Source organism: Mesoplodon mirus (genome assembly GCF_964341445.2).
Source record: "Mesoplodon mirus genome assembly, chromosome: 2".
Taxonomy (NCBI): domain Eukaryota; kingdom Metazoa; phylum Chordata; class Mammalia; order Artiodactyla; family Ziphiidae; genus Mesoplodon; species Mesoplodon mirus.
Window position 1 is genome coordinate 154063789 of NC_138977.1, and position 18780 is coordinate 154082568.

Consider the following 18780-nt stretch of genomic DNA (forward strand, 5'->3'; position numbering starts at 1 on the left):
CCTCCCCCCTCGGGGGTTCTCCCCGGCCCCGCCCGCGGGCTGGGCGAAGGTGAATACATTATGCTAATGAGGCGGGCTTCTGCCCGGGCTTGGGAAGGGGGGCGCACTGCAGTAGGAGCCGCGGGCTGGAGGCCCCGCGCCGGGAGGGGGTCGGGGGAGGGACGCCGCTGTCGGAGCGCGCGCGCACTTACACGCTCACACACACACTCACACACGAGCATCCCGAAGGGTATTTAAGGCTCGCAAAAGCGAGGCTGCGGAGATACTTCGGGCAGCCGCGACTTCGGCCTCGCGACTCGCATTTTCTCCTTGGGGATTTCGTTTTCCTCTCTCCTCTCCCCCTTGGCCACCCCTTTTGCACTGCACTCTCGTGGTCTCTCTCAGCCCTTTCACCTGGAACTGAATCCAGGTGGGAAACAGGTCGGCGTGAGGAAAGACACCGAATAGGTAGAAATAAGGCAAACTAACAGAGGCGCAACAGGTCCGGTGCTCTGCGGCGAGGGCGAGCGGCGGCCCCTCGCAGCGCCTTGGCCGCTGTTCCTTGGACCCTGCGCGGCCGCTCTCCTCAGAGGAGGTCCCCGTCCTTTGAGGGGCCAGGAGGGACACCCGGGTGGGTTTCATTCCGGATTTTAGCTTATTGCCACCAGTCCCCGGACTGAGGGTGCTTTTCACTCGCAGCTGGGAGGGGAGAAGAAAGCGGAGGATGGTCCACGTCTGCGGGTCTCGGCGCTGATCCATCGCCGCGCCCCGGCTCCGACTCCGCCAACTAGTTGTGCAGCCACCGGGACTGAACTTTGGAGGAAACGTCCTTTTTCTTTCTTTTACGATTATTGGAGGTGGTAGAGGGTGGGAGGCGAAGCCGAGACAGCCGACCCCGCCACGATGCTGGTGAAGAAGCAAGCAGGGAAAGGAGGGGGGCGGGAGCCGGGCTCCGAGGACCGGAGCCCAGCCGGGCAGCGTTGTGCCCGGACCGTGTCCCCGTGCGCCGCCCTGGCCGCCCTCCTGTCAGTAGTGGCCGTGATGTCTTGTCTGTACCTGGGGGTGAAAACCAACGACCTCCAGGCGAGGATCGCCGCCCTCGAATCCGCCAAAGGAGACCCTTCCATCCGTCTGCTGCCTGATTGTCTGGATCAGCTCAAAGCAATGGTGCAAGAGAAAGTGGAGCGACTTCTGGCTCAGGTGTGAAAGGCTGGGGTGTTTTGCACGTGGATAACATCTTGCACAGCCGTGATTCTGTGTACATGACCAGCCTCTGCCTTACTGTATGCAGACGTGATATGGCTGTGTGTACACATATATGCTAGGCCACCATCTCTGCTCACTGTAGCATATATTTGTATATGCACACACTTTGGTATCACCCTCTCTGTCTCTATCGTCTTCCCTTACTCTTCTTAACGTTTGCATGCTAAACATATACGGAGGTCTAAAAGGGGGAAGGGTGGCCAGAATGGCAGGGTGGCATTTCAGCTCTTTTTAGTTTCTGGAGTTGCATGTGGATCTTTTCCAATGTTGTGGAGGATATTCCTTGCAGAGATAACATCTGTTATATCCTTTTTACGGTATAAGAAGGTTAGGGCCATAGGTGTTATTAATATACAAAAGGGAATCACTCTTAAAAGTGAAATAATTCTACATATGATTTTAGATCAATTATTTCACACATTGAATGTTTTCATATTAAATGTTCAGAAAGAAAAAAAATAGTAGCTTGTTTTTTTTTTTGTAAAGGATGCAGTGCCCTGGGTGTTTGTGAATGCAGAGCCATTGGAGTTGAGACTTGAAAGGAATCTGTGTTATGTTTATCAAAACCAGGGGTGCTTTAACTACAGTTAGGGGGTTTTCTGGAACTTGCTCTTCCAACGGAGAGGCTTTTTGGCAGTAGTGGCAGGACAACATGATAAGCAGTTGACCTTTATGTGTAAAATACTGGTTGTTTTAAAACCCCTAGCTTACCTAGAACTGCAACATGTTAATGCTGTTTTTTTGCATTGACTGAATATGCCTGAGCTGAGAGAGAGGGTGATGGTAGTTGAAGAATGGAGAAAGATGTTACACAAGTCCAACAGTCTTGATACCATGTGAATGGTCATTTTCTTTTTTTAGGACTTGGGTACTGTTACCTTTTGACTAAAGTCCAAGTACATATGTAAACGTTAGTTATGCAGACTGGTAAATCAGGCATATGGCCAGAGTTCCTAAAGAATCCATTTTTCTACAATACTACTGATGATTATTAATACCTCTTCTTTTCCTACAGAAATCCTATGAACATATGGCTAAAATAAGAATCGCAAGAGAAGCACCTTCAGAGTGCAACTGCCCAGCAGGTAAAATGTAACTTATTTCATAAGGTTTCCTCCATAGCAGAGCATTTTAAAACAAAGGTCCTGTGTCTGTCAAGTCTACCTGTAATAATAGTAAAGAAAGAATGCAGACCCAACTTACTTTAATAAAATCAACATGTCTGGGTAAAAGGATGGCAAATAAATCCCCAAATATTATTTTAAGCAGCATACCAAGGTCTGTTAAGGGAAAGCAAAGAAGATAGAGATAATCACCAAAGAAAATACAGGCAAGATGATGTCCAAAGACAAAGTTCTTAGATTCAAAGATGGAAAATTATTCTTCAGTTTTATTCAATTTTGATATCTATGGTGAAAAGGACTGCAGAACACGTTAGATTTGAATTCCTTAGTGGCTAATGTTGTATTAGTACAGGTATCTGTTTGTTCCCTTTGACATACGATTGTTAGTAGACCTTGCCTGCTTTTATTTTCTATCAGAAAGGCTCTCTCGCCTATCCTATAGGAATGAGGACTGAAAGGAAATTAGTTCTTTATCCTGAGCTTTTCATTACAAACTATTGCATTCTCAATGACTTCTCAGAAAAGGATCTTATATTTTTACCATTTTTCTGTGTGGCTTTAGGGAACTATATTAATTTAATGATAGCATATTAGTAGAAGGATGAAGAAGAGAGACATTGATGAATAAAACCCCCTGGGTAATCATTAAATCTTCCTTCACAGACCTCTGAGGCTTGGTAGTCAGTCATCTGTAGACCTAAAATTTAGAAGCCCTTGGAATATATCCATTGGAAAATATCTAGTGGATTCAACTGATAGAAGTCATGAAAAACTTCCATGAGTCTTGAGATTTTTGTTTCAGATAAATGTTGTTAATGTATTTATGAACATTTTGGTTTCTTTTATCATCATGTATAGAAAGGTGAGTCTCTTACATTGTTTTTCATGTTTAGGAACATGATACTTAGATACTTACACTGTATGGAAAGGCTAGTTCCTGAATTTTTTTCACATTCTGAGGTTTTTTTGCCTCATGCTAATTTGTAGCATGGAGGTCTAAAAGCTTGGTGGCACAATGTTTAGAAATTTCAAATGTCAACTCCTGATTGAACATCATAAAATTTTTACTATTTATGTTCTGCTATATTGTTGACCATAATGGAGCTGTATTTTTTTTTAAACTGAAGCCCTTTGAATTGAGAAGACATATACATTAGGTAACAGGAAAACAAAGAGTTAATGTTTTACATTGTAGGTTTCATTCTTAGTGGTTTTAAGTTGGGAAAGACCTCAGAAGTCAGAAATTCAAAGAAGGCACTTTTCTAGTGCAGGAATTAACTCATAACAACCTCATCGGCCTGTAGGGATTATTTAAATTCCCAAGACAGTTGGTACAGGACTTCACTGATCATACCACTCAGAATCCAGTGTTTTCTGTATACAGTACTCTTGCTAGCTGTGTGAAAAATAACTAGTATTTAATTAACTGGATTCTTAGTGAACTTGGCAAAAAGTAGAAAAGTGACAACCACAGCGCTGAGGTTTTTTTTGGGGTGTTTTAACTGCTTCATGATGTTTGATGTAAGCTGGTTGCTGAGGTTTAATTTGTAATCTGGAAGAAAGTTATTACATTTAGAGTTCACCTTATATTATCTTGGAAGATCATTTTGAACCATTTTTCTTCTTAACATTAATTTAACAATAAATGGTGATTTCACTATGATAACAAATAAATAAATAATAAATGGTGATTTCCTTGGCGTTTTTGTTGGCTCTCCCTAATGGCTGCTTTACTTTCTTGCCACCACTAGAGCTCCACATTACACCAGTTTTCACCAGGTTACTTGAGAGGTAAACTTTTGAAGGTGCATATTCCAACACTCAGAATTAAACAGGATTCTTGCTGACAAATCACCGTTACAGAAACACTCTCTTCTGCTTGTGGAATAATTAGACATCATCAAAATAAAGGCATTATGTTCAAAATAGTATCCCGGGGAAAACCAGCTATTTTGAATTATGGTCAGTGAGGTATTGTTTTAGGAAATGAATGGGCTGGCCAAGAGGATTAGAAAGTAGATACAATACTTCCCACCTGGTTTGGCTTTTACCTTCGTTTACAGTGACTAAGAGTTGTTACCCAGACATCTGTTCATAGGGCAGAGTGAGACAAGTCTGTGACCTCAGCTCATTTCCTGTGGACAGATGCCCACCCCTTGAAGTTGACACTCTTGTTGACAATCTCCGTCACAGAGCCAAGGACTGATAGCAAAGGACTAATGCTGTGTTGTTTATGTTCACTTCTGATAGAATTCAGTCCCAGTGAGGTTTATCCAGGTAGGCTACAAGAAATCATAGAATTGAAAGCTTTTTTTTTTATCACAAGAAGGAACTTTTGTGGGAGAGGCATGAGAAAGACTGTTACCGAATGGTTTTTCATTGTAGGGGAAGCATTCTCTCATTTAATCTTCACAACAACCCCAAGAGTTAAGTATTAGTTATCTAATTAGTTATTATTTTGCAGATGGAGAAGCTGGACCCAGAGAAGGTGACTAACTTAACATAGTGAAGGCAAGGTCAGGATTCACGCCCACATCTGACAGAATCAAAACCCATAGTCTAATGAGGAATTGAGAGTGAGTATAGGTTTTGGAGCTGGACAGTTCTGGATTGGAATCCTGGGTCTGCTACTAAATAACTGTGTGATCGTGGTCAAACTAATGAACCTTTCTATGTACCAGTTTCCATCTGCAAAAAAGTGACTAATACTGCCTTCCTCATAGGTTGATAATTTACCTGAAGTCTGGTGTATTATTGGCCATTCATTAGATGATAGCAGTTACTTTTCTTTTTAATATATTGTGTGTTACTTGACTCTAATGTGTCCATGGGGACATATGATATAGGTGGGAAAACTGAGACCTGAAGATGTATAACTTGCTCAAAACCTCATGGCTAGTTAATGGCAGCTTTTGGACTAGAACACTATATGCTTAATTAAACAAATATATCTGAGATCATTCATGCAAATAATCAAATGAGTCAGTATCTCTTGGTGCTATATCAGTGAAGATATTGTATTAGTCTGCTAAATTATTTTTACCAAAATTATAGGAAAAACTTTTGACCTTGAGGTAAGCCATGATTGAAGTAGGTAGAACCTGGGCTTAAAAGAGTACGGGGGTAAAGAATGTAGTTACAGTCTTCGTACCACATGTTTACAAAAAGAAGCACTTTATCTGACTGATTTTCACACTTATTTTTTAACAGCTTTATTGAAATATATTTTATAATATTTAAGTGTATGACTTAAAGATTAAAATAAAGTTATGGAGCTGGACAACCATCACCACAGTCCAATTTTAGATCACTTCATCATTCTCCAAAATTCACATTTACTTTTTTCATGTGCTCAGGAGAGGCTCTATTTCTTGAATATTTGCTTTAAAGAAACCTTGAAATAAAAATTTAAAAACCATACAAATTAGAGCACTGTTTAGCAGAATATTTGATTTAACAGTAGCTGAACCATGGAAATTCAGCTGTCATCTGTGGCTTGGCCTCTGTAAAACTTGACCTTCATAGGAGAGAATAAATCGGCTCTTTCCTGTGGCTGTACAATTCCATTTGGGGTTCTGTTCTTAGAGTCCTACATAAAGTATGTACAAATCAGGCATATTTATGGGAAGGTTTTAAGTTCCAATGGATAAAGAATACTGGGAACCAGGCAGCCAACCAAAAGATGTTTAGATCACAAAGGTTTCTGTACCTTACTCATTTGTTGTGTTGCCTGCCCAGGGTATTAGATGAAAGAACCTCTGTGGCATAATGGACAGAGAACGCAATAAAGAATCCAGTGTTCTAGTTTTGATGACCGATAATGGGCTTTCTTCCATGACAACATTTCTGGAGGAGCGATCAGGATCTGCCAGTAGGACTGCTTTAATGATAGACCCTGCTATATTCAGATAAAGAACGTTTCCTGAGTAAGGGGTTGCTTTAGTGTCATTGGGGTCATGGAATATAGATCTGTAAATTAGTTCAACAAAAAATTCTGAAGATATTATGTCTGACAAATGAGAGAAATTTCGGGGAGTCCCAGAGAGTATAGTATTCTTAAATCTTATTTTTGGATGAGGTATATTGATTTTCTCTCATACCAAATAAAATTTTGATTAAAATATAGCAAAAAAAAAAAAAAAAAAAGAATCCAGAGTTCTACCCCTGGCTTTGCCATTAACATGTTGTACAATCTTGGGGAAATCACTTCCAAGAATGACTTTTACAGACTCTGTTTTCATATCTTCCAAATAGGAGTGTTGGACTAGAGTGATTTTGAAGGGCATTTGTCAGTTCTCCAGGTATAAAGAGACTGTGTGTACTAAATATATAGATACAGGAAAAATACTGATGAACAAGGCAGACTTGGTATCTGCCCTCATGGCGCTTACATTTCAATGAGGATGACAGGCATTTTAAAATGACATGAATTTACAGGCATGACAAGTACAACCAAGAAAAAGTACAGTGTGCTTTGGAGCACATGACCAACCAAAAATTTCTTCCATACTGTTAATACTATGGATTTTTTTTTTCTTTTCTTTGGGGGTGGGGTGGGAAAGAGAAATTCACAGTAGGAGAAAATCATAATATGAGAAAATCTGGCTTCTGATTACACGTAAGAGCTCTAGCAATGGATAAAAAGCTGGTTTGCATAGCCTCACCTGGCTTTTGGCTTTCCAAGAATTTATGGCCAGATGAAGGTGCACTGATAGCTGGTTTACACTGATATCCAACTGAAACAGAAAGTGGCTTTAATATATAAAAGGTTGTGGTGATCTGTTTTTCTACATTTCTCCTGAAAGCAGTGAAATTTGGGCTGAGTAAGAGTTGAAACTTCCTGCCTGGTGGTACTGAACAGTTCCACTGGACCTGGCTCCTCTATGTTCACAGATAATGATGAAATAATGTAACACGTCTAGTCATCTACTCAGGGAGTTTAGCTAGAAATAAAAAAGATATATTCCATAATTTCCGAGGTTCTTCCACATCCTCCAAGTCTATGAAAATGGTTGGATACAAAGTAAGATTAAATGTAGGCAAGTAGAAGTACCTCCGATTCACAAATATGAGTGATACAGCCTCTGGTGACTGCTTTTGTGGCATCTTCTCAATTTGGGGAGGAAATAAAGGTTACCTGTAGCTTTAAGGTTGTGCACCCTTTCCCATCATATGAGAAGACCTTTAAATTACCTTGCTAACATAAATCTACTTTATCATATAAAACTGAATTTCTTACTAACATGGTTTTTCACTTATGCTGTACATTTTTCTTAACCGGCTACTAAATGAATGGAAAGTGTGCATCAAGTAAGGACATAATAATGTATAGATTTTCAATTATGTAAGGTAAAGAATAGTCAGAAATGGGTTTGTAGAAAGAAAGCAAATTAAAATGTCATAAATAACAGGCATTCCCCTCCTCTCCTAAGGCCAAACAATACAATGTGACATCTGAGTGCCTTAAAGTCTTCATGTTAAATGGTTTCAGTCCTAATGAGTACAGCAGTTTGGGTGTAACATTTTTAGTTGGTCAGTAGTGACAGCTGGCAAAATGCCTCGGTCACCTAAAGGACCAAGGACAAATTGCCTCTTGAAGCAGTGTTCTTGTTTCTTAGCTTCTCCCCTGTTTCTCTTGTCTAAAAGTCATTAAGAAGCAAATCCTTCAAATATTATTTTCTCTTTCTTACTTTAGTAATTCTGCTTTTCCATGAGCCAGGAATTATTTAAGAGAAGTATATGCATTCTGCATAAGTGTTAGTTCTTTCTAGCTCAGTTAAAGAATGTGTCGGTACAAATAGCCTCTCAGGATCTTAATAACCTGTAGTGCTTCTGATTGGTTTCTAACTATGTAAAGTCAACTACATGGCGTTTTAGAAAACAGTATTTGAATGTCAAGATTAGGTCTAGGAATGAAGGAGGGGGGCATCCTCTCATCGACATGATTAGGTGAATGGAGAGGTGGTGGGGAAACGTGTCAGAATCAGGACCGTTTTACAGTTCAGGGAGGCATTGTCTGCTGCGGGGGGAGCCTCACTAGACACTCATCAAAATGACATCAACCTATGTTATCCTGAGTGGAAACCATCCAAAACCTATCATGAAAAAGTGTTTTTATTCCATCCTTCCACATTATAGATGCTACTTGGTGGTTTGTAGGAAGCTGAGAATGGGAAAACAATGTATGTGTTGGTCTGAGCTGCAGGCAATAGCCTAGTATGTGACCGCTAAACACAGAAGCATCCCCACCCTCCCTGTTGGCAAATGTGGGTGAAGTCCCACACAGTGGTTTAATGCACCATGATATTTAACACTTATTTTTTTAGAATTTGTGTTAAAAATGACTGTGGCACACCTGCACACTGAGTTCTTAGACATGCATAGTTACTGTTTCATTTGGGATGTGTTTAGCAACGTTGCAATTAAAAAATGTTTTATGGTCAACTTTTAAAAAGGAAGAGATGCAGAAGAGTGGGAAGCAGAAGTAAGTGGAAACCACTTACAAATTAAAATTGAGCACTTTTCATTGGTATCATATATTCCTTCACCGGAGTATTCTATGCTCTTTAAATGATAGGATTCCTTGAAGAAATGCCACCAGATGGCAGGCACCTTCCTTTCGTGACCACAAGGAGGGAGAACTGAGCTGAATAGTGTAGTGGGACTTCCTCTGTTCTGTCAGCTCCTTCTCACTTAAATTCCTAACAGACTTCTGTTTGCTATGGAAAAGCTTAATGGAAGGAGCAAGTAATTTCTTCCATCTATATTTGAAGACTAGACTGTCCTATCAGCTTTAAGATATTTAAAATAACCTAGTAAATTTCACATTTATATTAGTCAAAAAGTTCAGTTGTATTGTAGATAAATTCACATATATGAACTTGAGGCTTGTATTCCAATAGCTAGAATAAATGAACTAAATGTAATTGAATTTACCAGTCGGAGATTTTGTGCTTATATTTTGTAATTTCTCAGAATCAAGAATCATTTGGTATCATTATCGTGATTTTGACATCATTTCATCTGGAGTCTCCATTTCAATTTCAGTCACCACATAATATGATAGTTGGGGTGCGTTCTTTATTTTTCTCCTACTGTGTCCCTTAGTCTGATCACTTAGTCTGATTTGCCAGGAATGCCAAAAACTAACTGTTTATTTGTATATTCATAATTTAGATTTTAGGGGCTCTAGGCTTCTGAATTATGTACACAAAGTTTTTATTCTTATATTTTACATGTAGTCAGCACATATTTAAATACAGTTTTCATGTTTAGGCTAAGTGGCTGAGTAAATTGGATGAATTGTAGGCAGCGCTAGCTTGTGCATGATGGTAATATTAAGAGTCAGAATATGTCTAACTAGAAGTAGGCCTGGTCGTGTCAAAGGGAAAACCTACTTTCCTTTTTTTTTTATCAAAGAGTTCACATGTAACGGAGAGTGAAAAGGGGGAGGAAAAAGCCACCCTTATCCTGTAATCTCTTGGAATCATATCTCTTTATCATCATATTTATCAAGCTTGGTACTTTAGAGTTCCTGTTATAATGTAAATCTGGACAATGGTTAGAGAGTCGGAGCAATTCTCCATTATGGCTCTGTCCCCAGCACCCTCTTTTGCTCTCGTAGCTGCTAATTGGAGGGAGAAATCTCATAGGAGTCTCTCCATCCAGTCTATTACAGGGCCAGAATGGTAGTATTACTTTTGATCCTTGAGATGCTAGAATTAAATATGCCTGGAAAATTGGCACAGTTCTTTCCCAATATTCCTGTATCTTAGGTCAATTCTGACAGTTATTTAAGGTAAGTTGTTTGTATTACCCTTCTAGGAATTGTGAAACTCCAATTTGTGTACCAGGGGATCCAAAATCCAGCTGGCATTTAAAAAATGTACATGATATGATCATAAGATAAAATATTTCCATGAACCATGCATAAAAATCATGCATAAAAACCATGCATAAAAACCATTTGACTTTAAAGTCATGCTAGAATTGCTGTCAAATTCTAGGGCTTTGCCAGTGAACTTTGGAATACTAAAAGTAATTTTTCTACTAAAAAAATTAGGGCTCAAGGTCAGAGCAGACGAAGTTCGAATGAACACAAGCACCTTAAATAGCTGCCTTTCTGAGGATGGTTATTAACCTGGTTGGGGGTCAAGTGAGTTAAGTGTGTCAAGGACCAGGTGTCCCTGTGGGCAGACCCTGATGCTAACTGCTAAGTGGTCTCACAGAGTAATTGCCTTCCACTTCCTGAGGGAGTGGGTTGTGATTCCATTTCTACCAATCTCATTTATGAGCTCCATGGCTGGGGTTCTGGTTTGTATCTGTGTATCTCTAGGGCTTATTGTAGAGTTCTCTGCAGAAATTTAGCTATAAAAATTCATAATGATCATAATGAAGATCTGTGAACTTGATTTGGTTGAGAACTTTTATTGTGGCTTATCTCTTTACATACACTAATATCCTTATCCCCATGCCTTTTAAACATTTTCCCTGAGGTCTTTGTGAGCCAAAACATATTAAAACTAATACAGACCTTAGAGTTCAAGTGGTTCAAGTGTTTTCCAGCGTTTCTCAAGGAGGCTGAACCTTTAGAAAAGATCTTAGGAGGAAATCCAGTATATGAAATTGGATACAATGTCAGCTACACACACAATGATTGACCTTGGAGGTCAGAGGGGACAGAGACCAAAACCCTATATGACTTTTCTTTCCGTTGCCCACCCCACTCCCCGCCTGATGGCCCCTGAGAATCTCCAAAGAACCTTAGGAATCCATTGGATACAATATCAGCTACACACAATGATTGACCTTGGAGGTCAGAGGGGACAGAGACCAAAACCCTATATGACTTTTCTTTCCATTGCCCACCCCACTCCCCGCCTGATGGCCCCTGAGAATCTCCAAAGAACCTTAGGAATCCATTGGATACTGTTAGAAAATTACTGGAAGTCCAATCTCCACTGTGATCCCAGCTCCTCTGTCTAGGGATACCATATGTTTGTCAACACATAACTCATCTCCAAATTCTGTAACTAGAAACATTACAAGGAATGATGGAAGCAAAATTACTTATTAAAATGAATAGAATCCAGAAATGACTGTTAATATAATACCATTCTTTAATGGTTTTTAGTATAGCAAAGGACATGTAATAACAGAGGTAGTGCTGGAAAGCTGGAAAAGTGCATTGTGTAATTGAGCGTGGGACTGTGCATCAGGAAATCAGCATCTCACCTCATCCCTTGTCTTAAAGTCACTTATTTTTTTAAGCATTCAAGTCATTACATTGTTCTTGTTTTTTATGACAGTTTTTTTGTGTGTGTGTTTTTTCACATTTCTTCCTTTGTATTTTTGCTTATTCTTTAATTTTGGATATTAATATGGGGCTTTCTTACCAAGTTAGAGCAATCTATTGCCTCTTCTATATATTTATTTAAAGCAATTGATTTTTTTCAACTAATAATGAATACTTGGTTTGCAAAGTAGTGTACATAAAGTAACTATCCCCAAATTATATTATTTATAGAAAATTTATATTGTGAGAAAGTTGTTATTAAAGATACTTCTAAGATCTTTGAGACTTTCTTATTGATTTGATTCTTATTTGTGTTAAGCTGATGATGTTTATGTATTAAAATTTAAATTGACAGTACAATGTGAATATATGAATTGTGCATCTGTGTTTAAATAATAATAGGAAAAATCTTCAGGAATTAACAACATTTTAGCCAATACTGAAGGGATATATGTAGTATATTTCAGAAAAAAAGTGTAAATCTGGATACAAGCATTCTGTAACAAGTACTGCAAAAAGAAGTTTGAAAGACAAACTCTTCATCCCATTGAGGTGAATGTCATCAGCAATGCTGTTTACTGTATGAGTAGCTAGCTGTGGACAGTAGTTTGGTCAAGTGCAACACCTTGATTGTCTTATTGGGCAGATAGTAGAATGACAACTGTACACGTTATTGAGTTTTGGTGAGCAGTTTATTTTCTCCTTAATACACAGTCTTTTTAAAAAAAATAATTAATTAATTAATTAATTAATATTTGGCTGCATTGGGTCTTCGTTGTTACTCGCAGGCGTTCTCTAGTTGCGGTGAGCAGGGGCTACTCTTCGTTGCAGTGCACAGGCTTTTCATTGCGGTGGCTTCTCTTGTTGCGGAGCATGGGCTCTAGGCGTGGGCTTCAGTGGTTGTGGCTCGCGGGCTTCCATAGTTGTGGCTCGCGGGATCTAGAGCGCAGGCTCAGTAGTTTTGGTGCATGGGCTTAGTTGCTTCACGTTACGTGAGATCTTCCTGGACCAGGGTTCGAACCTGTGTCCCCTGCATTGGCAGGTTGATTCTTAACCACTGTGCCACCAGGGAAGTCCCACAGCCTTAAACTATGGACTTCCAGGAATTCTGGAAGAGAAAAATGACTTTTCTTTTTTAAGTTACTTTGCCTTTTGAGAGAAGACAATTATTAGTAAAACAGCAAAGGTAGACTGACCAAGTACTAACGTCTGGAAAGACCAAGTATACCAGCCAAAGCTATTGTGAGCTGCAAAAAAGAGGTCTAACCAAACAAACTGTATTCCCTAAATTTACTGTCAAAACCCTACGGATATACTGACAACTTCCCAGGAGTTTAAACAGCAAGCTTGACAGTGTGGCTTAGTACTACTCTACATGTTATGCATCTGGAAGTTTTTAATAAAAGAAAAGCTCTAGCATTGAGAAACTACATCCGTAAAGAAACCAGGGCCTTTATGTTCTTCTATATAGTTTCCTTCCATGCATAGTTATTTAATGATTTAGATTTCAGCTACTTCTGATACTCTCCTGAATATTACTTTGGTTCTGCAATCAAGTTCTGTATGAGGAATGCTATGTGTTGGTGGTAAACTTTATGTTACCATTTTTGGAATGTTAAAAAGAAAGTTAACTTATTTTTATGGCCAAAAGTATCCTTGAATTGAGAGGTCTGAGGCATACTTTCTGTTTTCTATGTGTGACCCCATGACACATTAGATTCAGAATGTATTTTATTCTTTTAAGCCTTCATCTGTTTGAGTAGAAAACCCTTGCTTCCAGCCCCCATCCTCAAGAAGAAATCCCAGATAGAGGAATTTTGTAATCGGTCACATTTATCCCCTAGATATGTATATCATACATCATTTTTCTCCTCATTTTCAATTTTTTAGTCTCCATTTTTGTTTAACTCTAGTCATATACCACTAGCATTTTGAACATTCACATGGCTTTATAGTTATAGGATGTGATGAGATTAATAATGTTCCTTGAACTTCTGAAAACCAAGAATGAACACAACAAACACACCTAGAGACAGAGATGAACAAGCATTGTCCTAAAGTGAGCTGTTGTTGGCAAACAGAGTGGACAAGGTTGTCTTTGGGATGTAGCCATGTACTACCTATGAGACTACAAAAATAGAGGGTCTTCTATACTCTTGAATGAGAACTCCCATTCTAGTCAGACCTCTCTCCTTTCCATCCTCTCTTCCTCCCCTTCTCTAGCATGAATACAAACTCTATTTTTGTCTCCATTCAATGGACGACACTCTGCCTGGCTTACGGTCCACCTCTAATTTGACCATTCAGGGACTTTGTCACCCTTAGGTCCCCAAACTTCTAGGCTTTTCCTGGGCAATAGCTATACTTGTGATTAAATCCAGCAGTATAACTGAGAAAACGTCAATGGTAAATATCAATATTTCTCCCAAATTTCAAAAAGTAACTAATTGTTTCTCCAAAACTACTGTTAAAAGATAATTTTCAAAAAAGGTAAAACCATGACTTTCCTACAGATAGAAAATGAACGTGTTAATGACTTAATGTTAATGACTTAAATCATTAAAGAAGTAGGTGGTGAGATGTGATAACCAGTTCAAAGGAGAATTTAAAGACAGACACATTTATAGTTGTAGAATATTGAAATTGATGTATAAATGGAGGCAAAACTGGACTTTGCCACAGTGAGGGAGGCAAGTCAATTGCACTCAGCCAGAAAGAATTTGCATGTCTATAGACAAGATTTATTTGGCTTTGTTATTAGTTATCTACAGCTTACAGAGTTTTAAAATAGCTCCCAAAGAATCAGAATGACATAAGGAGGAAGGGTGTGCTCTAGACAATGCATAGTTTTCTGCTGGAGTGCATATTTTTCCCCTACATTACACTAAAGCAACTTTACAGGAAAAATTTCTTTAGGTAAGAATTTTTTTTTTCTCTTTAGTGTAGTAATGGTTATTTATGTTTTGACTTTATCCATGTCCTTATCTTGTGGTACTCAATTTTCTTATTGTTGCTAAAATTATTTAAAGGACAGTTCCTTTCAGTTAGCCTTTATGTACTTTATGTACTAGACCCATGGTGGGGGTAGTGCTGATTGCTATGCCTATATTACTGGCATGATGTATGTAAGTAGCCTTTAAAATGGTAACACTGAAAATTTGTTTAAGGTAGAGACCGCTTCGGAAGACTCAGCTTCCTGTATTTTGGTATCAGTGAGTAGTTTCACTAATGTAAAAGAAGGAATTGCTGACCTTGCTCTTGTGTTTTGGTATACTATGCCCAGGCAATTACATTTACACAGGCCATATTTACCTGGTGTGAGCATGTGGTTGCCTCTGGGATTCTGTGCTGCTATTTTGGGCATCCTGGCTTTGACTTCAGTTACCTACTAGTTTGGCTTTTTGTTGGACACTCCATCCAATTCCCTTCGTATTCATTCATGTGTTGCTACTTCAGACAGCTTGTCTTTAGTCCATACTCTAAGATTTATTTCCTGTTCTTGGCCAGTCACCTCTCCTGTTGTCCCTGCCTTGTTTGATCTCCCTCCCCTTCTGCCACTACCTACCCACACTGTTCACTTACTAGCATCCCAAACAGCTTAGCCCTCAGCTGCCCAGGTGTATGGATGCTCTTCTTTATTCCTACCTGTTTCAGTTGCTGCCACCTTTTCTCTGAACGGGAATTTTGGCAGAAGAATGGCTGAAGCTAGATAACGGCACTGCGTATACATTCTAGGAAGAAAGTATGTTAGAATAGGGGCTGGGTGAGGGCCGATACATTGAAAGTACATGGTGAGTGGTGGTTTTTTTGGTAGGGAAATATTTAGCTTCATCAGAAGCAGCTTATGTTCTGGTAGTCCCATATTACTAGATGGAGAAGAGAGTTGATTGTAAATATTAAATATTTTGGATATTAGTATGTAAAATTTCTATATTGTGGGTAGTAACTGACCTCTGGTATTACCTAACTCCAATCAATTCTGGCAAAGGTGAAGGGGTCTTGTGTATAGTAGTCTTTAAACAATTTTTTATTCAATTAATAAAATATTTATTGTGATTAACTATGAATGAGACCCAGTGCCATATGCCTTACTATTTAAAGAAATAAGTAGGCTGCTAAGCTCTTATGAAGGAACAATGGTGTCAGATATGTAGACTGGACTACAAGAGAAGTAAAAGCTACAAAAGTATAGCCTGTAGCCAACTGTATCCAATTTTAATGGATTTAAAACTATAATGATAATTGGTATTTGAACTCATAATTCCATTTCATTTACTTTTCATAACTTCAAAAATAGCAACATGTTATTAGAGGAGTTGATATTCGAATTTCTAAAAGACTTTTTTTTCTAGAAAATGGAAAAGTTCTCTAATGAGTACTGTGATACTTTGCAGAAATGATGGTGACATACCAATTAGATGGTTTTTCTGAATATAAATTATCTCTGTGAGTTGTTAGGTCAAGTGTAACATTTTTAACCCCTCTCCAGTGTACTTTCCATGGCAGTTATTTTTAAGGAGACTTGCAGGATTTCTTAAATATCAGTTCAGATTCTATGGCCATGTTTTCTAGTGAGATGAGCATCTCTGGGTCTTGGCTAGCCTCTCTTGGCTTTTAAAGAACAGAGGTCCATTCAGGTGGCCTTAAGTAACAGTGGTGCAGGGATCCTCAGCTTTGTTCCCGCTGACATCTTGGACTGGATAATTCTTTGTTGTGGGGGGCGGTCCTGTGCATTGTAGAATGTTTAGCAGCATCCCTGGCCTCTCCTGACTGATACCAGTTGCTCTCAATTTCTATAATGAAACAATGTCTCAACATTACCAGATGTCCCCCAGGGGTCGAAATCACTGCTAGCGATTTCAGGTTACCCAGTGAGTAAGGAAGGCAGGAATATCAACTCTGCAGCTGTCTCCTCTAGAACAGGGGTCCCCAACCCCTGGGCCATGGACTGGTACCGGTCCGTGGCCTGTTAGGAACTGGGCCGCACAGCAGGAGGTGAGCAGTGGGTGAGTGAGCAAAGCTTCACCTGTATTTACAGCCGCTCCCCATCGCTCGCATTACTGTCTGAGCTCCGCCTCCTGTCAGATAAGCAGCGGCATTAGATTCTCATAGGAGCACTAACCCCACTGTGAACTGCGCATACAAGGGATCTAGGTTGCATGATCCTTGTGAGAATCTAATGCCTGATGATCTGGGGTGGAGCTGAGGCAGTGATGCTAGCACTGGGGAGCGGCTGCAAATATAGATTATCATTAGCAGAGAGGTTTGACTGCACAGAGACCATAATATATCAATAGCTTGCAGATTCATATCAAAACACTGTCAATAACTGGCAAGTGAAAACAAGCTCAGGGCTCCCACTGATTCTGCATTATGGTGAGTTGTATAATTATTTTATTATATATTACAATGTAATAATAATAGAAATAAAGTGCACAATAAATATAATGCCCTTGAATCATTCCAAAACCATTCCCCCAGGCCCCGGCCCCCCGATCCATGGAAAAATTGTTTTCCATGAAACTGGTCCCCGGTGCCAAAAAGGTTGGGGACCGCTGCCCTAGAAGAATAGGAGATGGGAGGTGGTCAGAACAGTCAGGACGTATTATCATCCCCTCAGCAGGAGGTGTCCAGTGCAGTGTCCTCTGAGCTTAAGAATTTTATCTCTGCTGCTACTGCTTTTGTCAAGGCCACTTCTCTTTTCTCCCTGTGGCTGCTTCTCTTTTTTTACCTGGCGGTCAAAGTATTGCCCAAGGTTGACCTCTTTCTTTGTGTTTGATTACAGCATTGTTGTTATTATTATTAAAATAATACATGCATATGACAAAAAAGCAAACATTTGTATTAAAAATGGTACACAATGGGGCCTCCCTGGTGGCGCAGTGGTTGAGAGTCCGCCTGCCGATGCAGGGGATACGGGTTCGTGCCCCGGTCTGGGAGGATCCCATATGCCGCGGAGCGGCTGGGCCCGTGGGCCATGGCCGCTGAGCCTGCGCGTCCGGAGCCTGTGCTCCGCAACGGGAGAGGCCACAACAGTGAGAGGCCCGCGTACGGGAAAAAAAAAATAAATAAATAAATAAAAAAATGGTACACAATGTCTCTCCCTAGAGGAGTCTACTTTTATTAGTTTGTTGTGTATCTTCCCAACACAAATTGATTTACATCATTCTTTGTAAAGGCTGTAGAGTAATCTGTCATATAAATGTACCACAATGTATTCAATAAAAAGGCAGATCACTTTTGAAAGTTCAGATATTGCTTCCTAGTTCTGGTTTTCCTGTTTCCTGAGGAAGATTGCTTTGATTTGTACTTCTATTTCACACAGCCTAAAGCTGTATATGTGGGAGCTTATAAATAGTTGTTGATGAAAGGTACTAATGATGTGATGTGCTGATGATAAATATTTAACAACTGCTCTCAAAAAAAAAAGCCCCGATTTGTAGCATTTGTAGATTTCCAAGGTGTGACTATCCTACCAGAGTCAGAATTGAATTCCCTCAATTGCAAGTTAACAAAGTGGCATTAGAAAGTGATAAGTTTGGGTGTTTATTAGCTTTGTTTTTTTTTTTTTTTTTTTTTTTTTTTGCAGTACGTGGGCTTCTCACTGTTGTGGCCTCTCCCGTTGCGGAGCACAGGCTCCGGACGCGCAGGCTCAGCGGCCATGGCTCACGGGCCCAGCCGCTCCGCGGCATGCGGGACCCTCCCAGACCGGGGCACGAACCCATGTCCCCTGCATCGGCAGGCGGACTCTCAACCACTGCGCCACCAGGGAAGCCCTAGCTTTGTTTTTAATATAATTTACTTCATTGTAAGTTTATATAATTTAAATTTTAACAATGACTGTTTAACGATGGGCTTACAAAATCCTGAAAAATGACAACTGGATCTCCTGAGTCAGCTTCTGGTACCCGTTGGCGCTGGTGTCCCTGATTCCATATAGAGTGTACTACGTGGTTCTTGGTAATATCTCCAAGTGGTAATGCTGTCTCTGATAGTATTTTAGAATCTCAATGTTGGGAGGGTCTTTAAGAGTTATTCAGACTTACATTGCATCTGGTACTTGAATTCCCTCAGTGACATTCTGGTTAAATGGTCATTAACTTATGATTGTCTCTT

General features: G+C 39.8%; 1 protein-coding gene across 3 annotated transcripts in view; it reads left to right on the top strand.

Moving 5' to 3' along the window:
• Window positions 1–881: 881 nt before the first annotated feature.
• Window positions 882–18780, top strand: part of COL25A1 (collagen type XXV alpha 1 chain) — a gene marked incomplete at its 3' end in the record, with an annotated part of 474748 nt that continues 456849 nt past the window's right edge. For all 3 annotated transcript variants that reach the window (XM_082635417.1, XM_082635416.1, XM_082635415.1), the window contains exons 1-2: window positions 882–1179; window positions 2261–2330. In XM_082635417.1, the coding sequence (XP_082491543.1) occupies window positions 883–1179; window positions 2261–2330 (367 nt within the window). In that variant the 5' untranslated portion in view covers window position 882. The remainder of the gene's footprint in view (window positions 1180–2260; window positions 2331–18780) is intronic.